Source organism: Microcaecilia unicolor, chromosome 3 (genome assembly GCF_901765095.1).
Source record: "Microcaecilia unicolor chromosome 3, aMicUni1.1, whole genome shotgun sequence".
Lineage (NCBI taxonomy): Eukaryota > Metazoa > Chordata > Amphibia > Gymnophiona > Siphonopidae > Microcaecilia > Microcaecilia unicolor.
Genome location: NC_044033.1, coordinates 368721838 through 368745727, shown reverse-complemented (window position 1 = coordinate 368745727; position 23890 = coordinate 368721838). Strand labels below are relative to the sequence as shown.

The window sequence follows — 23890 nt, the reverse complement described above, 5'->3', positions numbered from 1 at the left end:
ACGTTAAAGCCGGAAATTCAGTCCCAGGCTGTGTCTGGGCATCAGCATTGAATTTCCGGCTTTACAGAGACAGGTAATGCCAGAGCCAGCATTAGGAGTGGGCAAACAGGGCAATTGCCCTGAGTCCCCATGTCACTGTGGGCCCCAAACCTGCCTAAAGTTGAAAGTGGGACTATCTGCAAGCAAGCTTGGAGACCCCCTCCCTAGCGTCTGCCCCAGGCCCCATCTCGTCTAGCACTGGCTCTGGCTAATGCATTGCCAGTTAAGTGTGATATTTGGTATTTAACCAGCTATGGGGCACTGCATTAAAACAGGACTGATTTTTATGTGGTCCTATGTATGCATTCTCAATTCTGGTGGTATTTTAGGAAGCAATCTGCTTATATAGAACTTTTTCTAAAACACATGTAGACGTGCATGCGTGTTTGCTAACAAGGTCCAGAAAGAGCAGTCATTTTACAAAGATATATCATTTCAAAAAAATGAATGTCACAGGGCTGGCTGCATTCACGTGGAGGTGTCGGCACTTACATGTGGAAATGGTGATTTTGTAACTGCCATGTTCAGCTGCCCCATTTTGCAAACCTACACATGTAGAAGCTGCCAGTTAAGTAGTGAGCCTGCAATTTAATGTTCAGGGCCATGAGATGTGGAACAAACTACCGTTTCCCCCCTGTCAATCCTCCTCTTTGTAGAAATTCAAGACAGATTTAAAAAAACTTTTTATTTATAGATTCTTATAGCTTATAGATTCCTACCATCATAAAGTTCTCCATACTCTCACATGTGGGTGCGGCAGTGCCCTAGGCACCACAATTCCACCCCCCCACCCCCCACCACCACTCCTGTCTTTCCCTCCCTGCTTTCCTATCATCATAAATTGTATTTCTAGCCCTTCTTCCCTCACTACCTGCTACCATCACACTTTTATCTCTTTCCTATTCCTTTTAATTGTAAGCTACTCGGACATCATTTGATGGGCGGAATATAAGCCCCTAATAAACTTGGAGCTTGGAAATTTGGTTTTATTTTGGAGGTGGACAAAAACTACATAGGATTACATACATACATAAATGTTGTCATACTGGGACAGACTCAAGGTCCATCGAGCCCAGTATCCAGTTTCCAAGATCCCAAAACAGTACAATACTACTACTACTACTACTACTACTATTAAAATACATTTTATGCTACGTATTCTAGAAATAAACTGTGGATTTCCTAAGTCCATTTTAATAATAGCTTTTGGACTTTTCTTTTAGGAAGATAGCCAAACCTTTTAAAACCCCGTTAAGCTAACTGATTTTACCACATTATCTGGCAATAAATGCCAGAGTTTTTAATTATACATTGAGTGAAGAAATATTTTCTCCAATTTGTTTTACATTTACTACTTTGTAGCTTCATTGCATGCCCTCTAGTCCTAGCATTTTTGGAAAGAGTAAACAAGTGATTCACATCTACCCATTCCACTCCACTCATTATTTTATAGATCTTTATCATAGCCGTCTTTTCTCCAAGCTGAAGAGCCCTAGCCATTTCAGCATTTTCTCATAGGGAAGTCATTCCATCCCCTTTATCATTTCTGTCGCCCTTCCCTGTACCTTTTCTAATTCCAATATATCTTTTTTTAAATGCGGTGACCAGAACTGCACATAGTATTCAAGGCGCAGTTGCACCATGGAGTGATACAGGCACAATAATATCCTTGTTCTGATTTTCCATTCCTTTCCTAATGACTCTCTTAATCCTTCAGGTAAAGCTTTGGCCAAAATGAGCACTTTTTAAAACCTATATATGTAAAAACCAAAATGAAATTGTTTCCTCATACATGCACATCCCTTTGGTGAAATGGGGAACGCACTTGTAGATTTTAGTCCTGTTCAACCCCGACCCAAACCAGATCCTCTTCATAGCGTTACATTGTATGGATTTTCATGTGTATATAGTGGCTTTCTGAAATCATTTTTTACATGTGTAATATCCACATGTAAATGCCAGTATTTTCTCTTGGAAATCTCGAAAATGGCTTCTGCAATCCTCACAGTTAAAAAAGTTCCCCTGTTGGTTTTTGTGCCAAATAGTGCTTTAGAAGAAACACTGAGGGGGAAATTCTATAATGGGCTCTAAAAAATAAGGGCTAGATTCTATATATGGCACCTGAAAAATCTACACAGTAACAAAATATGCCTAGGTGTATTCTCTAAAGCACACCTAAATTTTATAGAATAGGCTTAAATTTCCATGCGGTATATAGAATATGCCAAGTGCCTCTCCATGCAACCAAATTTGGCAGAGCCAATTTAGACCATGTTTTACTTGGTGTAAATCCCAGTGCCTAAATTAGGTGCAAAGCGGGTGTATTCTCTATCTACATGCATAGATTTTAGAAATGCTCATGCCCACCCATAGCCATCTCTCCTTTCAACTATGTGACTTAGAATTTACATGTACCATGTTACAAAATACACTTGTCATGAAACACCTAGCTACCTGCCTTGGGATACCCTGCGACAATTAGAGGATCAATCCCCAACTCAACTCAGATCTGCCTACACCTGCTGCTTGTACTCTAGCACCCTCCTCCCACAGACTGGGTCCCAACTACTTCTGGGCGAGTCTCCCACTCTCAAATTATCCCTAGTGATTTCTAGGTTACTGGAGGACACACTCTCAGTGGTCCCACAGTTCCCAGAAAGCACTCATAGACCCAACACAAAACAACCAGGATCCTTTATCAGTACAGACAGCAAAGGCAATAAACTGAATGGTATTTATTGTCTTAAAATTGAACAGTGAAACATAGAAAGTGCAATCAGCAAACAATAAAAGGTAATTGAAATATGGATCAATTATAAAACTATTTAAACATTTGTTTACTTTCTAAAAAGTACCCGGGAAGATCAGGACATATAACTGTTCACACAGCCTCAGCAAAGAGATCTGTCTTTCTTTTCTTCCTGGCTAAGACTGGGAAAAAAAACCAGTAAAATCCAAATGAAAAATGAGCTCCTGTGCCAATCAGAGCTCAGAACAAGTTTTAAAATTAGCTGGTTACATCACTGCAAGCATTTCCTTTATCTGTGTTAAATAAAGAAAGAAAGGTCAGTTCTTTGTAACAGCTTAAAACATAACATGCACCACCTGCTGGCCAAACTAGAGAAATACTTTTTTTTTTTGTTTTGTTACATTTGTACCCCGCACTTTCCCACTCATGGCAGGCTCAATGCGGCTTACATGGGGCAATGGAGGGTTAAGTGACTTGCCCAGAGTCACAAGGAGCTGCCTGTGCCTGAAGTGGGAATCAAACTCACTTCCTCAGTTCCCCAGGACCAAAGTCCACCACCCTAACCACTAGGCCACTCCTCCACTCTTCAAGAATTAAGGCAGTTTTACAGGCTTAAAACACACAGTTCTGTCACAACACAGCTCTTTTACTAAGCTACGGTAAAATGGGCCCTGTGCTAGCAGCAGGGGCTGTTTTTGCTGCTTGCTGAGGCCCTTTTTACTGCAATGGGTAAAAATTCCAAGAAAAAGAAATGGCATGTGGTAAGATTGCTCTTACCGCATGGTCATGCGGGAGAGAGGGAAGCACTTACAGCCACCTGCTGTGTGATTACTGCCTGTCAACCCCTTGTGAAAATATTTTTTGAATATTTCCGTTAGCACCATAACCAATTATCTTTGCGATCTTAGAGACATAACCAGTTATGTGCCAGCTTATTAAATGTCTATATTCTATACATTTTTATTTTTTCAACTTAAATTTTATTGAATAATCTTCTCTTGTCGAAATGCCAAAATTTAAATGGATGCATATGCTGAACGCGCCCAGTGCATAAATGTCCATTTCCCCGTGTTTTAGAACAGGATCTACATCAGTAGATTCTGTTCTAAAATACGAGTGAAAATTGAGATGTACTGACTTGTATGTCTCAATTCCTACTTCTACAACCTATCCAAACTGGAGTTGTGTATGTTTTCATGTAAGCCACTAGGATATTAAGTGATCATGAACAGAGCTGGTTAATGAATCAATAAATACACTTCAGAATTTAAAAAAAATAATAATAATAAAGCATATGTAAAACCTAAGCACATTACCATGGCACATTGTGATGACACAAGTGCAGTCCAACTCATGAATAGGTAGAATTAGATGTACTCACTCATGGAAAATCTTCTACCTCCCACTAAGGGGGTAATTCTATAAGGAGTTGCATAGATTTAAGTGGTAAGTATGCAGTAAATGCCAGTATTATGAGTGCATGAGAACACATTCAAGTGTAAATAACATGAAGGGGGGGAATTTATTGATGTGAGCTACGATCAAGACATGTTATTTTGCTCTTGATCCCAGTTATTAGTAACTAGGTCTCATTGCATAACATGGGATTTTTCTAAAATGGCACCAGTTAACGGTAAAATTACAGGTCTTAAGAGTCTCCCAAATCGATAAATATACCCCTACCCCAGCAACATGTTATTCTGTAATTCTGTGCCTGTCAGTGGCGTACCAAGGGGGGGCGGTGGGGGCGGTCCGCCCCAGGTGCACACCGCTGGGGGGTGCCGCGCGTCTGTCGGCAATGCTCGTTCCCTGCTCCCTCTGCCCTGGAACAGGTTACTTCCTGTTCCGGGGCTGAGGGAGCAGGGAACGAGCGAAGCTGACAGGCGCGCGGCACCCCCCCCCCCCCCCAGCAGGTAAAGATGCACCCGGGGGGTGTCATTTCGCCGGGGGGGAGGTGGCCGTCGTTTCGCTGCTGGGGGGGGGGGTGCCACGCATCTGTCGACAACGCTCATTCCCTGCTCCCTCTGCCCCGGAACAGGAAGTAACCTGTTCCGGGGCAGAGGGAGCAGGGAACGAGCGTTGCCAACAGACGCGCGGCACCCCCCCAGCAGGTAAAGATGCACCCGGGGGGTGTCTGTCGTTTTGCCGGGGGGGGGGTTGCACTGCACCCAGGGGGGTGCATCGGCGATCCGCCCCAGGTGTCAGCCACCCTAGGAACGCCACTGGTGCCTGTCTTCGATGGTGAGCACTTTGTAGATGGGCTTTCACATGGACAGAGTATGGGCATAGTGCACATTTACATACATAAAAAAGATTAAGATTTGAACAGCAGGTGTCACGAGTGGTTCGGACGGATTTTCTTTGTGTAGGCTGTGGTTGGTTCAGTCATATTTTGATAATGCCACTTTTCATGTGTTTATACAATCTTTGGTGGTCTATGTAGGGTTTGTGCGCTGTCTTTTTGCAAAATGTGGCCAATTGGTTACTGGAAGGGGTAGGGTAGAGAGAACTTGTTACAACTTTATATGTTCACTACCATTGGCTCCCAAGTGGAGTATAGACCCCAGTATAAGATTTTGATCTTGACCCATAAGGTGTTGTATGGAGGGACACCGGCCTACAGGGTCCCTTTGATATGCTTTTATAATCCACAATGGACTTTATAGTCTGCAAATTCTGCCTTATTGGCCCTTCCTAGCACACAGCAAGCACATCTTACAATTACATGAGGTAGTGCTTTTTTTTTGCCATGACCCCTATCTATGGAATCAGCTCCTGCAAGATTTGCAGGTGGAAACCTCCCTGAGTCAATTTAAATTGAAGTTAAAAACTTATTTTTTTTCCACCAAGTATTTGGGTCCCTTGGCTGACCTGGGTTTGTATCATAGGAGGCCTGGAGATTGGTAGGAATGTAATCTTTTTGGTGTTAACGTTGTATGAAAGATAAGTTAATTCTTGGTTGAATGATTTGAATATGGTATTTTATTTTATTTATTGATGTTCCTTTCTGCCTTAATTTTGGATTGTAAACCACTCTGGCCATTTGAAGAGTGGTATAACAAATTTTAAACTATTAATAGTACAATTTACATGCATATGTCTCTAAACTAGGTATGAGTATTTACACAAGCTCTATGGTTGGTTTAAGTGCTCATGTGTAAAAGCATACATGTGTAATTGCTTGGTTATGCTAGAATTGGGTGAAGAAATGTAATGTCTGAGTAGATTCCGCATGGGCTGGTTAATTTTATGTTATTTATTATTGCTGTTTATCCTGAGAATTGCTCAGGTAGTCTTTTGTGCCTAGAACTAGTTTGGTAAAGGCGGGTAATAAATGCAATTTGTAATGTAACCTCTTATAGAATGTGTGTAAATGACAGAATATTGGCATATATACTCATGTGTATATGAATACATACATGTGTAAATACCAATCTTCTGGCTACATGCTATGCTAAAAACTGGCCCATAATGCAGTGGCCCATAGTTTGCTGGTAGGTTGGTTCTGGGATCCTCTTTTATAGAGACACATAAGCATCTAGGTTACCTTTTGTTAGGTGCCTTTTTGGACTTCTCCATAGGTGTCCTGTAATAAAATTTACCCTCGCGAAAACTTTTAGCACTTATCATCTGCAGACTTAATGGGTGTAGACTCAGCTAGGGAGATTAAAGTGAATTGGAGGCCATGAATAACTCGCTCACTGTCAAATAGGGAATAGTTTTAGGACAAATTACCATAAATGAATGCACTGTGTTCTCTTATTAGCATACATGCCCTGAGATGCAATCTGTATAATTTCCTGGCACCATTATGATCTGATGTGATTGTTATTCCAAGTAATACATCTTGCATCTCAGATCAGCCTCTTTGGTTCACTTTATTAACACTGTTGCCTGGAATCTTCAGACTGTTGGATTTTCCTTCTGGTGCCAGTTTAAGACGTCACTCAACTTCATTCTGTAAAACTTCTTTTATTTCCTTATCTTTCCAAACCAAATGAAATCTTTTTTTTTCAGAAATATTATAGATGTGCCTTAACTAGGTGTGATACTTCAAGTGCACCAATCATCATTTAATCCACTCTTTTTGGAATAGTGTATCAACAACAATGGCATAGGGGATTCAGTGATAAATTCAATTTTCAAAAGTACTTGTAAGAATAAAGAGGTAAATAAATTTCCCTCTTCAGAGGATATGCTTAGGATTCACAATATATAGAAAATGGGTAACTCTGAATATTAATTTATAAGGACCATCAGAAAGTAAGCACAAACTTCATCTTTGGACATAGCGCCATGTTTTGCTTCAAGCTGTGCCAGGGAAGCATAATAATTTCGCAAAACACTTTCTGGTATTTTTCATCCATAACGGTAACTGGTGAAGTGTTTTGAGAAATTCTTATGCTTCCCTGACACAGCTTGAAGCAAAACATGGCGCTATGTACAAAGATGAAGTTTGTGCTTACATTCTGATGGTCCTTATAAATTAATATTCAGAGTTATCCATTTTCTATCTTGACTTTATTGGTGTAATCTGATACTCAAAAATATTAGACCACTTTTCTTCTTTTGTAGGATTCACAATAGTCATACATTCAGCTGTGTTAAAAGGGGGCATTCCTTTGGGCGTGTTTAGGTCAGATGGGCAAATAGCAGGTGTACATGAGGTCAGCAGAAGGTAGACTACTAACTGCCTGTTATCTTGGTAACAGTGATTTTCAACTCTGCTATCTTACAGGTCCTTTTATCAAGCTGCAGGGAAAGGGGCCCTGCGCTAGTGGTGGGGGTCATTTTTTCAACACGTCAGGGCCCTTTTTACTGCAGCAGGTAAAAAGCCCCCAGACACACATGGCCATGTGGTAAGAGAGCTCTTACCATGTGGCCATGTGGTGGGGAGTCCTTACTGCCACCCATTGAGGTGGCGATAAGGGCTCCCGCACTAACCCGGCAATAACTGGGCAGCGCACAGCAATGTCTGATTATCGACAGGTTACCACTGCGCAAGCCATTTATGGGGGTTTTCTTTTTCCTCGGAAATGGTGCGTGTATAGGGCAGGACTACCCTGGTGGCCATGTTTGGCCGGCGGTAGTCCCGGAAGAGCAAGTGGTAAGCCCGCATTGGGCTTACTGCTGCTCTGTAAAAGGGTCCCTTAGTGCACCAATTTTTCTGACTTCACCTGTCCAGATGGTTATCCAGAGAGTAATGCTTTATTTATTCAGGGTGGAATATGGAAGTTATCAATGTGGGATACCATGAAGCTAGATTATTTTGCCACCACTCATGCTATTTTAGCACAGCTCCCGTTTTATGCATTGAGACCTAATTTATAATCCAGGTTAATCATATAATAACTCATTTTAACAGTTGCCCATGTTGGTAACTTCTCCCCTTATTTGGATTTGGCTCACATCTTTTTCAATAGTAGCTCAAGGTGAGTTACTTTCAGGTACACTAAGGAGCTTATTTTCAGAGCAGATGGACATCTCAAAATGGCCAAAAAAAAAGTCCATCTGCTGAAACTGTCCAAATCACAATTTTTGAAAGTCAGAATTTGGACATTTTATACTGAAGTTCATCCAAATAGCAAGGGGGTGCGTTGGAAAGGACTAGGGTAGGCCAAAATTAGGACATCTTTCAGCAATACTGGAATGGAAAGAAATGTTCAAGGCAAATAAAAAAAGAAAAAAAGACCGGTTTCAATCACATCCAGGGTACAAAAAGGTGCAAATGACTACTGGAGGGATAAGGAGATTGCCCCATCTTCATCTCCCATTGGTTTCTGACTCCCTCCCACTCCCCTAAGAAGTGAAAGTGATAGTGGATACCAGGATCTATGACAGTTTCAGACAGGGCTTTTTTTAAGGGGGTACTTGGGGGTACTGAGTACCGGCACCTTTTCCACTGTCTGTAAACTTAACCCATGGTTCTCAGGTTCTACATACAAATTCTGCCTTGTCATAGATTCTAAGACTGGTTGCAGGAGTCCTGGCTATTGTGGGGTGCGTCCCTCAATGATCACTCCACCCTTGAAGGGTGGCCTGGCATTTGACTACCAGCACCTTTTTTGCTAGACAAAATGCACTGCTTTCAGATATTATGGCCATTCCTAATAGAACAGCAAGCAAGTGTAAGGAGTAACGTAGTGGTCAATGAAGTGGACTTTGAGCAATGGGACCCAGGTATAACTCCCATTTAAACTCTTTTATTTGCTTTTAAATATGTGAGCCCTCCTGGAACATAGAAATGCCTACTGTACCTGAATGTATAAGACACGTGCAAATGTGATGGCAATTGTAGTGGTATGCCTTTAGACACAGTAGGTTTTATCTGTTCCAGGAAGGCTCACAATAACATATAAAGGAATTGTGGTGAGATTTGTACCTAGATCTCATTGTGTAAAATCCACTGCACTGACCACTAGTCTGCCCCTCTGTTCTTCAGGGATGTCTGTGTGGTCATTTTTGTACAAATGATGCCATACGGATGGTTTTGTGCCTGCTTTTTTTGGCGTTCATATTTTGGATGTTTCATTTTGGAAAACGGCTGTTCATTTTGGACATTTTTGTTTGCAAGAACGTCCTTCTTAACAAGCTAATCAGCATTGATAACAGCACTTAACAAGCAATAATGAGCACTAATTGGCAATAACTAGAATTTATGCACACAACTCCCTGTAATGCAGTGCGCCTAAGTTCTAACGCGCACAGGCAAAGAGAGACACGGTTATGGGTAGGGAAATGGGCGTTTCATGGGAATTCTGGAATTTACACTTTTAGTTATACAATATGGCCTACTGTGCCTAAATCTACGTGCTGGGATTTACACCACATTTTCATTGGTGTAAATGGAGGCATATAGTTTTAGGTGCTGATATATCAACTAAGCGTATTCTATATACCGCGCCTAATTCTAGGCGCTGCTTATAGAATATGCTTAGCATTAATTCCTGCTCTGTTTTTTAGGTACCATATATACAGTAGAATCTCCCCCTTAACGTAATTTAGTAAAAGAGATCCTTCATCAGCAGCAACAGGATTTGAACTAGGCTTCTCTAGTTCTCAGGCCAATACTTTAATCACTGGGCTACATCTCCCCTCATGACTATCAGCATATTTTCCCACTCTGTCCTTGCTCTGAATCATACTGTCTCAGGACTATCCAGATAGTGCCAGAATGGTCTGTAATGATTTTCAGCAGCAGTAATCAAATAATGCCACTGAATATCAATGGCTGACCCCTGTTAGCAGCACTTACCCAGGTAGCAATTTGCTGCTGCCTGAACAAGTGCCTTTGAATATTGAATATTTTTATAAGGATACATACTAGTTTGCCCCTCTTGGGCACCATGGGCGTAGTTTAACTGTTTCATTTGGGGGAGGGGGGGGCAAAGGATGGGGCAGGGCTTACTAGCATATTTGTAATCATAGGAAGGTGGGACACTGTCTGTGAGGGAAGGGAAAGGCTGGAGGCGAGCCCGCTTGCTGTGCTGGTTTCTTCACTGGTGTCGCTGTTGAAAATAAAAGGTTTAAACACGCGGGGGGGAGGCAGGAAGGAACGGAGGGGAGGGCTGTTGGGGAGCTGAGGGTGGAAAGGAGGGAACGAGAGCGCATTGTGCTGATCCTGCATTTGGGGGACAACGCCCCCCTCGCCCCCCCCCCCCAAACTATGCCCATGTTGGGCACCCATAGGAAAGGCAAAGCATGCAAGCATTTTTAACACAAGTATTTTACTATACATATTTTCTCAAAGGGACAGCAGTGGTTTTCTAAGTAATCTAAGCACACAAAAACCAGTCTAAATATTCTAAACTGTCTTCTTTCCAGTTTTTAATCTGACCAAGGCAAGGAATGTACATTTTTGTTTGGGCTGCATAAAATGAAAATGCATAAGAACGTTACTAAGGCCCATTAGCATTTTTATCACGCTTACAATTAGTGTGCATGCTAACTATGTAAGCGCCTATAGGGATATTATAGGTGCATACACAGTTAATGCACATACATGGTTAACGCACGTTAACATTGTTGACGTGCCTATAATGCGAATTAGTAAACAGGGCCCTTAATGTTGCTAAAATGAATGCTCTGTTACAGCTACATTTTTTCCAGTTTCAGATACAGAAAAAAAGGAAGAAAAGAAAAAAGGTATTGTAATTATAGCCTTTGAAGAGGTTTGTTCAGCTCTTGTCACTTAAAGATTCTCATTCATATGCCCCTACTCCTATTACAATATCATTGGGAAATAAATGCTGACTGCATCTGGTTTTCTTGAAATTGGTTGTGGAGTAGTCTGTCTTTCTGTGCACAGCCTCCTATCTCTATACCACATGTCATAAGTGTGACCTACCAGGCAGTATTCAAATTTGTATCTTTCCAGAATAAAATTTCTTTCATTTGCCTGCAGTTACTTGACAGTTAGTTGGTGAAACTGTTTTCTAGCTTTAAAAAAAAAAACCTACTAGGAATAGAATGGGAGCAATACTGTAACTAGACCCCTTCATTTATTTGCTGAGGAATCACAGTAGGAGCCTATTCTAAAAAAGCATCTGGCCTTCCAAGGCCTATTATAAAATACTAGCATAACCCAGCATTAGCATGCCTACCATTTATGTGCAAACTCAACCAAGAAGGAGTGAAGTATATTAATATCAACAATAAAAAAAAAAAACACCTTCACTACTTACATGTTCCATATTCCATCAATTCTTAGGACCTCCACTTAGGTAGGAAGGAAAATCCTCAGTTTTATCACAAGAGGATTGTATATTCCACCTGTTTAATTTCCTTCGCTGGCTGAAAAACCTTCCACCTTCCAATTTTATTATAGTGTAACTTGCTTCACTTTTTAGTCATTCCAATTCTACTTTTCTTTATGTAAAAATAAATTCATCAATCAGTACTTAGCTTGTTTTTCATATTCTAAGAGCCGGTTTATCATCTACCATGCTTCTACCATATCTTAATCAATTGTAACTATTGGTTTGCAGAATCTATAAAAGTAAAAGAAGCAAATCCTTTGGGTACCTTGAAAGGTACAAGCCCATAGAAGAATATAGAAACTGTTGATTGAGTAATTGTGGTCCTTATTCACAGAAGAGATCCCATGTTGTGCCTATAGAAAAATAATCTATGAGATTGAGGATCTACATTTTAAGTTTTATATGTCAAGGTCTAGGATGGAATTTACTTAAAAGTATGCAGGATCTATAGATAGATAGATAGATATACACAATTATATGTATTTCTACAGATACTTTTTCAAAACTTAAAAATATATTTTGAAAAACAAAGTTCTCCTGAAGTTTGAAAAATACATACACACACATAACTATTGTCCTCAATGGTATGTGTTCTAAAAGGCTGCAGTCTCTCATTTTTATCCAATAGGGGCTAAAAGTTAGGAACACTCGATTTGAAACCTTCCTTTTCTTTAAAAATTCAAGGAAAAGGAGTTGGTATCCCCGCAAGGTCCTGTCAGTGGCTTATTAGAACAGTCAGGTCAATTTTAGGCTTGAGGAAGTACTGAGTCTGTGGCTCTGCTTGATGTGGTGCATTTCTACGTAGATAAAAGTACGTTTGTCATTGGCCTTTTAGTTGGTGGACTTTGCTGTGATACTGTAAGGTGCTCCTGATTACGTGTAGTGGGAAAAACATCACTGGATTAAGTCTTTCCTTACAGACTATACATTTAGGGGGGAAGGGATGTGGATTTCAAAAATGGTGCTCAAAATTCAGCATGGGAAAAAAAAAATCAGTGCTAAGCGTGATTCTATAAAGTGTATATGCCCATTGTAGAACAGTGACATAGCCAGACAGCCAATTTTGGATGGGCCTGAGCCCAAAGTGGGTAGGCACAATATTTTCTCTGCCCTGCCCTACCGTAAAATATAAATACATTAGCTAATAAGGATCCTCAAGCTCTGTCAGCTGAAGACTTTCTCTGATGGTGGCCAGAACTCCCTTTTACCAAACTTGGCAGGCAGCAGCAACATCCGTAAGCCACTGATGCCAGCACCCTATGCGTGCTTAGCTGTCGGTGACTCAAGCATACTGTCACCAACTGCAGAGCTTGGTAGAAGGAAGTTCTGGCCATCTTTGGTGGAAGTCCTCAGCGGGGGAGGCTTAGGATCCCTACCAGCTATACAGCAAGGGTCAGAACTGGTGGTAGACATGCTAGGGCTCCCTCCCTGATCCCCTCTCATCCCTGCCTTCCCTCCATTTCCCCACCTGCCATTACTGTCACACCAACAGACCCTCACCAAATACAGAACAGGGGATCACATATCAGAAATATTTAGACAAAAATTGAACTCAGAACCCCAAAAAGTTAAACTTAGCATGTACTGCAACACTGGAGAAATAAAAATAGAAATGGATTTTCTTTCTTCTCAACACGATACAAACACATTTGCTATGTAGATTTCCCAAAGCCAACATATTCCATTTAAAACGTTCAAAATACATTTCTTTTTTCTACCTTTTGTGGTCTGGGCATTGTATTTTTCCATCACGTTGGTTGCAGTTTCTTTTCTGCTTTCCTGTCTGTCATCTTCTAATTCTCTTTCAAGCGGCTGCTGTCCATTTGTCTTCTTTTGCCTTCACTACACCTGCTTCTGACATATTGACTGTGCTTATTTTTAGCTCTTTCCTCTCTTTTTTCTTCTTTCTGCCTTGCTGTCAACTCAAATTTCACCCTCTCACTGTTCTCCTCCTTTTTAGTTTACAGCTACCTATCAGATTTTCATCTTCTTCTCTCCCCCACTAGCTTTTCCATTTCCCCATTTCACTCCTTCCTCAGCCCTCCATTCCCTTTCATTACCATATTTCTAACCTCTGTAATCACTATCTATTTATTTATTTATTTATTTATTTCCATGCCACCCTCTTCCTCTCCCTCCTGGCCTCTCCCACATGGTTCCACCATCTTCTTTCCCTCCACCCTTCTAGCCCAGCATCTGCTCCCTCTATCTCCCCACCCCACTCTTGTAGCCTTACATCTCTCTGTCCCTTCTCTCTTCCCTCCTGCCCTCTCCCCCATGTTCCAACATTTCTCCCTCTCCCTTCCCTCACTCCCACTGTCCGGCATCTCTCCATCACCCTTCTGCTCCTGAATCCAACATCTCCTCCTTTCTCCCCTCTCCACCTCCTGTGTTTCTCTCTCCCTCTCATTCACCCCCCAGGCCCAATATATCTCCCTCTGTCCACCATTTCTCCCTCTCTTGTGCCATGGGTACAACACTTCTCTTCCCCCCTCCCCCCATGCAGCATTTTCTTTCTTCCTCCCTTCCACTGCCATGTCCAACATTTCTGCCTCTCCCCTCCCTTGTGCCCCATCCATCATCTTTCGCTTCCCCCTACAGCATCTCTTCCTGCCCTCCACCATCATGTCTAATTTTTCACCATCTTCCCCTCCTCATCACCCCCTGTCCAACATTTACCATCTCTCCCTCCCCACTACCCCTATGTCCAACATTTCTCCCTGTCTCGTCCCTCTCCCCTTCCCATGCAAGACTTTTTCCTTTCTTACCCCTCTCTACCCTATGTCCCACAATTCTCTCTCTCTTGCTCCTCTCCACCTCATGCCCCCCATGCAGAATCTATCTTTTGGAAGGAGACCTCCCCCCCCCCAACTCTCCCTCTCGCTTCAATGGGGCACCACCCTTAACAGCCCCGGTATTGGAGGAAGCAGGCTGAGCTCCGACCCTGCATCTGCCTCCCTCTCTCTCATGACAGCGATTCCCAGACGCTGCCTACCGCCGCCACGATCCTGCATCTACCTCCCTCTGTCTCAGCATGAGCGATAGCAATTCATACATGCTGCCTCCTGCTTCTAACCCGGAAGCGTCTCCTCTGCCGCATCCCGCCCCCATTATCACAACTTCCTGCTTCTGCTGGGTCAGGACATGGCAGAGGAGACGCTTCCGGGTTAGAAGCAGGAGGCAGCATGTATGAATCGCTACCGCTGCTGCTGAGACAGAGAGAGGTAGATGCAGGATCATGGCAGCTCAGCCTGCTCCCTCTACTGCTGTGCTGATGAAGGTGCTCCACTGCTAGGTGGGCCTGAGCCCAAACTGGGTGGACCTAGGCCCGCCCAAGCCCACCCGTGGCTACGCCTCTGTTGTAGAATCATGCATAGCACCAATTCCTGTGCCTAACTTTGGGTGCCAGACTTATGCCTGCTGAAACCTGGTATAAATGCTGGCACCCTGGTGTATAGGGACCTCCCTCTTGCTTCTAAGTGGGAGGGAAGTTGAACAACTTCAGAAGACTGAAATAAAGCCCTTCTGGCAAAGGAAAATCACTTTAGAGTTCAGTTTTTCTCTTGTATAATAATGCTAAAATTCATTAGAGTAAATAAATGGTTACAATAAAAATTCTTTTATCCCAGTATTACAGAAAATTGAATTCTTATTTATATCAATCCAAATTTCAGTATAAGGAAAATATAATCTCTCTCTCTCTCTCTGTTTTCTTTGGAAGCTTAACAAAATCTGACTGCCACAAGATGTGCTTGTCAGATTACTGAAGCCTAATTTTGTCCAATCACTTAATGCCTTATATTTTCTCTTTTACTTATCTGGTATTCTTCAACTCTGACCTCTATGGTCACCTTCACATAATTCTGGTTCTTTGGTATTTTTCTCAATTATTCATCATTTGCCCTTTGTAACCTCCTTCCCTCAAATACTTATCACCCATACTTGTCCTTCACTGAGAATGTCCCTTTGTTATGTTTAGGGCCTGTTTGAAGCAAACAAACAGACATTTGTTAAAGTTTATGGCCTATTACTAGGGTTAAGCAAGCCTGTCTATGATCTGTGAGAAGACTAAGAAGACACAAGCTAGTTAATTGCCCTACTAGGTCATAAATAAGGGAATAAGTTATATATACAAATCTGGTTGAGCTGCAAAACCAGAAAGCTCTATACTAAACACTGGTTAGGTTGGCAGAGGCAGTAACAGCATGCATAACTTTTGGGAATGCTCCTGACATACCCATGGCGATGTCCCCTTTTCAGTTATGTGCTATTAGATGAGGTCTCCAAATCACAGCTCCAAACGAGCAGTTAATTGAGTTACACATGATTTGGAGCAGGTGTAAATGCTGACATTAGAATTTTTGGAACTACATTTGCATTTCCATTGCACAATAAGGAATGAATGTATACATCTAAGGTCTGCCTAAACAATGCCCAGACTATGCTGAGAGTAGACAGCTAAAATTGGCAACTTTTCTAAAAAAAAAAAAAAGTATAATTACACATGTTTTGCATTTACATATGTAAATCAACTTTTTTTTTTGTATGTGTGCAAATGATAGCAAACCCTTCTACAATCACCACCTAATGTACCTGGTTGACATGGTCATTAATACTTTCCAAAATGAAAAACAACAATTCTATACAATAGATATTTAGGAGTATTTATGTCTTCAATGATGTCACGGTTAAAAGAGCCCTAAAAATAAATATCTGTTCCTCAATTAATTTGCATACGTTTTGCTTTATGATTATACATGCCATCTAATTTCAATCATTCATAATCTTTTTTTCTCAGAACCTGAAATTAAAAGACAAGAAAAAAAAGTTGAATCAGGTACTGAAGAATGTTTCTTTACTCTCAAAAGTTTAAAATATATGTATGTACCTAAATCATTCACATGCTGAACAAGTAGCTTAAGCTATGAGTATTAATATTTCACGAGTAAATATTCATCCCACAGCAGTCATCATTTTTAATGCCAACTAATGCTTCCTTTTATAGCCAGATTGTGAGGGAGTGATATAGTTGCAGATGTCCTTAGAAACACTCTTTCACTGATGTAGTAGGTTAGCCATTTTACAGCAGGTGGTGCTAAAGCTGCCATGTCAGAAGCTTAAGCAGAGCCAATGTAAGCATAGGGATGTAAGGCTGTCTGGCCAGGAGATCAGGGCTCAACAATGAGCAGGAAGTAAAAACCCTCTGGCACAACACAACAAGGAGGTTATGGGGGGAGAGAAGCCACCCTGCCATGTAGGTCTCCCCTGTTTACGTGTAAACTACCAGAACCTGGCTAAGGTAGGTCAAGCTTTAGCTTTACAAGAATCCTGTTCTTGAGGTTTGGCTGGAGCAAGACCTGTGTTTGTGTAACCCTGCATCAACACCTCCTTTCTTCTGCTGGTTATACCCCTATCTATGCAGCCTAGCATCCTTCTGGCCTCAGCCACTGCCTTGTCGCATTGTTTCGTCACCTTAAATTATGAAATACGAGAGGCTTTGTTTCACTTTTTATTCTTGTCTGATTGTATTTTTGAAGGCCTCCCACTTCAACCCAGCTCACACTATCGCACAGATACTCAGTGCTGAACCTCAGCCAGATATCTGCACTGAATATCCAGGTACAGTGTGGCTGTCAGCACTTTTCCAGGTACTGGTTATATTCAAACTGGTACCCACATAATTATCCAATAAAGATAATACAGTCTTTTTGCTGTTCTAACTGTATCCAGATAGCTACGCAGTCAGAGGACTGAATATTGCCACTAACCAACTCCCAGCTCTTCCCAGACTCCAGTCCTAGACCACCTCGCCACTATGCAGATAGTGCTGAGGCTGTCTGAGTAGATTTTCAGCAGCACTATTTGAGTAAATTCCACTGAAAATCCAGTTATGACCCATCAGCAGGACTTATCTAAGTATAAGCCATTCCTACCCGGATAAGTCCTGCTGAATATTGACCACTCAATTGCTATCAATTTGCATTCGATTAATCCTTCATTTTTGAAAAACAGAAAATGATATTTATGAAAGTTAAAAATGGAAACATGTTAAAAATCTGCTACACTCTTCATTATGAATGGAAATGTCTCAATGATTAATTTGATGTCTGTCTGAAGAGAAAATTAAATCATGAATTTCTAGATGTCATCAGCTCAATGCTGTAGAAAACAAGATCTGTGGAACATGTGAAAACTTGTGCAGTGTCAGGCTGGAAATTTTAAGTGAGCAATCTGAATTAATAAAATAGTGGAAACAAAATAAACATTACAGAATTTGGTGTCAGTTCACCTATTTTTTTAAGATAGAAAATGGAGAAGTTGCAAATAGCTATTTTTGAAAGGTTGGTGAATAAATATACTGTATCATCTAATCTTCAATATCCTTTCATTTGAAGGCAGTCAATTCATTGTTGGTCACTTATTTTCTTCAATGTGGAAGATTTGATTGCATTGGCTAATCAGAATATTTGAGGTTCTTTTACAAAGCCATGGCAAAACATAGCATGGGTGAATCTTTTAGGCCTGCGCTAGGTCATTTTTTACCGGACTAATATTAAAACTATCATGCACCTATTTTTGGCCTGAGCCCTTACCGCCACCCATTGAACTAGCAGTAAGGGCTCACACGCTACCCACATGGTAATCACAGGGGCGTATCTACGTGGGGCCACGGGGGCGTGGGCCCCCACAGATTACGCCCTGGCCCCCTCTACATCTGACCCCCCGCCGCTGCATCAGGTACCTTGTTTGCAGGCGGGGGTCCCCAAACCCCGCCAGCCCAAGAGTTTTCTTCAGCGCCGGTTGGCTCCGGCGTCTTCGTTGTGGGATCATCTGTTTCTGACACCTTACGTCCTGCCCCGTGCATGTAGCCCCATGCAGGATGTAAGGTGTCAGAAACAGATGATCCCACAACAAAGGTGCCGGAGTCGACCGGCGCTGAAGAAGACTCTTTGGCTGGCAGGGATTGGGGACCACTGCCAGCAAACAAGGTACCTGATGCGGTGGCGGGGCCAGGGGCGGGCAGCGGTGGCGGCGGCGGGGGTTGAGTTTGCGGTTGCGGCAGCGGTCCAAAGTGGTGGGGGGGTTGGGTTTGCAGTTGCGGTGGCGAGGGGGCTCCAAAGTGGCGTCGGGGGTCGGCAACTAAACAGTGCCCCCCACCTCGGGTTCTGCCCCCCCTCCCGCCGAGGTCTGGCTACGTCCCTGGGTAATCATGCAGCATGTGCCAATGTGGGTGCACTGCTAGTTACCGCCAGGAACGCCCCCCAGGGTAGAAAATATAAAATTATTTTCTACCATGGGATTCGTTGAGTGCCGCACTTGGAATTACCACCAGACACATGTGCTACCCTGGCGGTAGTGCCGATTGGGCACGTGCTACCCAGATATTAGCCCATCCGCATCTTTGTAAAATGGCCCCTTTGTTTCACTGGGACTTATATAAAACAACAGGTTTGGCTTACCAGATAATAATAATAATAATAAAATCAATCCCTTCACGTCTTCCCCATCCCTCACCATTACAAAATACTTGTAGTCATTCGCACCTGCTTTTTCTGCTGGTACTTTTTCCATGGCAAAGAAACTCCCATGAATTCCTCCTCTGACTTAAACATTCCTATTGGGAACAGTTCATATAAAATGAACCTAGAAATATATGTAAAGTACACTGTCCACCTTATAATCAAAAGAGAAAAACGCCTATATTCCGACCTAAATCGGGAGATGGACGTCTCTCTCGCGGGTGCCCAAATCGGTATAATCGAAAGCCGATTTTGGGCGTCTTCAACTGCACTCCATCGCGGGAACGAATAAAGTAGATGGGGGCATGTCGGAGGTGTGGTGAAGGCGGGATAGGGGCGTGGTTATCAGCCGAGCAGAGATGGGCGTCTTTAGGTGATAATCGAAAAAAAAGGTGTTTTTGTTTCCGGGATTTTGGGTCACTTTTTTTTGGACCATTTTTTTTCATGACCAAGTCCCAAAAAAGTGACCCAACTGACCAGATGACCACTGGAGGGAATCGGGGATCACCTGCCCTGACTCCCCCAGTGGTCACTAACCCCCTCCCACCAAAAGAAACCCACTTTACAAACTTTTTTTGCCAGCCTGTATGCCAGCCTCAAATTCCGTACCCACCTCCATGACAGCAGAATGTGTTCTATCCTCTGACAGCCTTTCCCTGGTTCTGATGTGGGTCTCGGGTGAGAGTGACACCTTTTCTGTTAAGGGCACTGCAAAGTCACATCAATCCATTGTGGTGGGTTTAGGGTATTGGGCTCTGTGATTCCACTAGCTTGTGTTAAATGCTCACGATGTTGGTAGTTGGTAGGCTCTACTCCCATGGTGCTTTTCCCTCTGCTTACTGGGTCAGAGTGTGCCCTGTTGTGTTTCCGGTAGTCCATGAGGTAGTGGCCCTTTCATGTGTTAGCCACATTACAGCACTTAGTTCTGTAAGAGGTCATTGTACACCATTCTGCCAGCTGGGACTACTGCTAATCTCAGTACTAGTGAGACTCGTTGCCAGTGGGGCACAACCTGTGATCTGCAGTTAACTGTGAATAAGTGTGCTTATTCAAATAAAGGACGTTTTCAGTGAGATTAGTCTTCAGGTGTGAACTGCTGTGCCAAGGTTATACACCAGCAACAAGTCCTGTCCCTGGAGCACTTTTAGTGGGTACTGCAGTGCACTTCAGGCAGGCAGACCCAGGCCCATCCCCCTCACCTGTAGCACTTGTGGTGGTAAATGGGAGGCCTCTGAAACCCACTGTACCCACATGTAGTTGCCCCCTTCACCCCTAAGAGCTATGGCAGTGTTGTACATTTGTCCCTCCCACGACCAAATGGCTTGGATTAGGACGTTTCTGAGCTGGGCATTTTTTTCCCATTATCTCAAAAAAAAAACAAAAAACGCCCAGCTCAGAAAGGACCAAATCCATGGGCATTTGGTCCGTCCAAACTGTATTTTCGAAACAAAAGATGGACGCCCATTTTTTTCGAAAATACGGTCTGTCCCGCTTCTTCACGTGCCTTAACTTAGGCGTACTTTATAGAACAAGCCTAAATTTCAGCATGGTTTATAGAATACACCGAGCACCTATCGATGAGATTAAATTTAGTCACAGCCCTTTACGCCATGTTTGACTAAATTACGCATGGAACGGGTGTATTCTATAACAACATGTATAGATTTTAGAAGCACCCATGACTCACCCATTCCACGCCCATAGCCATGCCCACTTTTCAACTGTGCGACTTAGAATTTAGGTGCATCACGTTATAGAATACGCTTAGACAATTGTGCACGTAAATTCATAATTATTGCCAATGTCGATAATTGCTTGTTTATTGGCAATTATCAGCGCTGATTGGCTTGTTAACTAATTAAGTTAAGTATATAAGTACATAAATACATAAATATTGACATACTGGGACAGACCGAAGGTCCATCAAGCCTAGCATCCTCTTTCCAACAGTGGCCAATCCAGATCACAAGTACCCGGCAAGATCCCAAAACTGTACAATACATTTTATGCTGCTTATTCTAGAAGTAAGCAGTGGATTTTCCCCAAGTCCCTTTTAATCACAGTCTATGGACTTTTCCTTTAGGAAGCCATCCAAACCTTTTTAAAACCCCACTAAGCTAACTGCTTTTATTACATTCTCTGGTAAAGAATTCCAGAGTTTAATTACACGTTGAGTGAAGAAATATTTTTTCCGATTCATTTTAAATTTACTACTTTGTAGCTTCATTGTGTGCCTCCTAGTATTTTTGGAAAGAGTAAACAAGCGATTCACATCTACCTGTTCCACGCTATGCAAATACAGAATATGACTGTATTTGTGTGTGCAACTTAAGTCATACTATATAAAAACGGGGGTTAGCGTTGCGCTACCATTTACACGTGTAGGTATGGCAGTGCTCTATTAATTTAAGCGCAGAAATGGTGCCATCATTTAGATAAATTGTTTTACAGAATAAAGGAGTAAGTGCTAAACAGTGCATTTTACAGAGGGTGCTAAAAGGCTGCCAAATGGAGCCATTCACTCACTTTGAAGACAGAAAACCCAACCTTACTATCTCTAAAATGACAAGAAACTCAGGGGGGTCTTTTAGTAAGGCGCACTCATGTTTTTAGGACGCAGCGCTAAACATTAGAGACGCCTATGCATTCCTATGTGTGTCTCTAACATTTAGCATGCACCCAATTTTAGTGTGAACGCACCTTAGTAAAAGACCCCCGCCCCTCAGAAAAATCAAAAGAATTTGATAATAAGCCATGAGATTTTTATTTTTCAAACATAACCAGAAAAAATATCATATAACTTAATGTTGTCTACAAAACAAGTCAGCACCCACAGGGGAATGATTTTGGCATGTGTGGGAGTGGCGAGCTATGGCTGTTGCTCCAGCCACTACTTCCTTATTGCTCTACTCTCTTCAACAACAGAGCTCGTTTTACTTGCTGCCGCTCACTCTGATTCTGTACACAAAACTCAAAGCCTGTGGAGCAGTAGCCCCCTGTGAATTTCTACCATGGGCTATTTTCAAATGATGACTTGAAATGTAATGTCAGTTCATCAACGATCTCAGCCTAGCCCCTCATATTACTGCCCATCCCCCACCACAGTTGTACATCTACCCATTCCTTCTCCACTGTAACCCATTGTTCCTCCTCTCCCTGCACTTCTCCTTTACTACTCCTTCCATTCTGCTGCATTATGTTCTCCCTAGTCAGCCTATTCCACACCAGCTGGTAAAAAGACTCACTCATTCTCTACACGTAAGTCAGCTCCTTTGATGTTCAGGTCTTGTTCATTTGGGGCGGCTGTCCACTTTCTTCTTCCTGCCTCAGCTTCCGGAGCATTTTCCTTCTAGTTGCACAGTACCTTGGTCTGCCATTTTCTTCCTCTTCGGGCTTCTCCTGCTCTAATTCTTTGGATCTTATTCTCCTCCTACAGACCCTGCATAGTTTTGCCTTTCTCTTTGATGTGTTCTCTTCTGTCCTCCCTCTTTCCTCTATTGATTTTATCCCATCCCCTTTCACCCCTCTTTCCTCCTTGCTGCCTCCCCCTTTCTTTTTTTTATTTCCTCCTTTTAGATATAATCCCTGCCTTTTCCCTACCTCTTTCCCCTCTTTTCCTGTCAGTTTGTTTCCCTCTCCCCTTCTGTATGCCAAGAGCAGCAGCATGATCAAATGGCAAATCCTCCTACATCCCATGGCCGATGGGTTCTCGGGAGCAGTAGTAGCCCATTCAGCCACAAAAGTTTACTTCAGCTCCTGCTCCCCAGCCTGCCAAAGGTCTCCCTCTCTCACCAATGAAACCACTCAACTCTTCTCTTCTAGGCTGAAGGATCCAAATAGGGGCATTTTTGATATGACGTCTAAGTCCAACTTTGGGCGTTTTACTCATAAGAACATAAGAGTACCCAGACTGGCCAGACCAATGGTCCGCCCAGCCCAGCATCCTGTTTCTAACAGTGGCCTCGCCAGGCCACAAGCACCCGACAGAAACCCAAATCGTGGCAACACTCCATGCTACAAATCCCATTGAGAAAAAAAGCACCTCCTCCCATCTGCCGTAAAAGTACCTTCATGTAACCTCCCTGAGTGTCCCCTAGTCCCTGCACCTCTGGAATGAGCAAAACATCAACCACACTCATTCCACACCACTCAGAACCCCATAGATCCCAATCGCATTTCTCCTCATCCTTCTCCCCCCAAGCTGAAAAGCCCCAACCTCTCCAGCTCTTCCCCAAAATTCAAGTGGGGAATACAGCCATTTTTGAAACAGTAAAACTTTTTTTTTAATGCCTATTTGCTCGATGTTTTGTGCTCTGTGCATTTATCTTTTTGGTCCATTTTCAGAAAAAGAAAAAGTCCAAGTGAAAAATGCACAAAATCAAGCCATTGGGATGTAGGAGAAGTCAGCATTCTTAGTAGACTGACCACACAGACATCCCTGCAGAGCAGTGGGACACTCTAGGGGGTGCTACAGTGGACTTCACATAAAAGTCAAGGAACACATCTCAATGCTACCCTTAGTAGCTTAGTACAAGAACAGTGCTGGGCAGACTTCTACGGTCTGTGCCCTGAGAAAGGCAAGGACAAATCAAACTCGGGTATACATATAAAGTAACACATAGCATGTAAAATGAGTTTATCTTGTTGGAAAGACTGGATGGACCGCACAGGTCTTTATCTGCCGTCATTTACAATGTTATATGTTACCTCTTGTGCATTTATACCATGTAGGTATTTCAAATCTCTATCATATCTCCCCTTTCCTGTCTTTCTTCCAAAGTATATATATTGAGATATTTAAGTCTGTCCCCATACACTTTATG

At 42.5% G+C, this 23890-nt stretch overlaps 2 protein-coding genes across 2 annotated transcripts in view; both read left to right on the top strand.

Annotated features, from left to right (window-relative positions):
- LOC115464762 (triadin-like) overlaps positions 1–10998 on the top strand; it is a 248485-nt gene extending 237487 nt beyond the window's left edge. The window contains exon 35 of the mRNA XM_030195115.1: positions 10898–10998. Within this exon, the coding sequence (XP_030050975.1) occupies positions 10898–10983 (86 nt within the window). The 3' untranslated portion in view covers positions 10984–10998. The remainder of the gene's footprint in view (positions 1–10897) is intronic.
- A 5776-nt stretch (positions 10999–16774) lies between these two features.
- The window catches only part of LOC115464761 (triadin-like), a 135424-nt gene continuing 128308 nt past the window's right edge, over positions 16775–23890 (top strand). The window contains exons 1-2 of the mRNA XM_030195114.1: positions 16775–16846; positions 17085–17166. Coding sequence (XP_030050974.1) covers positions 16775–16846; positions 17085–17166 — 154 coding nt within the window. The remainder of the gene's footprint in view (positions 16847–17084; positions 17167–23890) is intronic.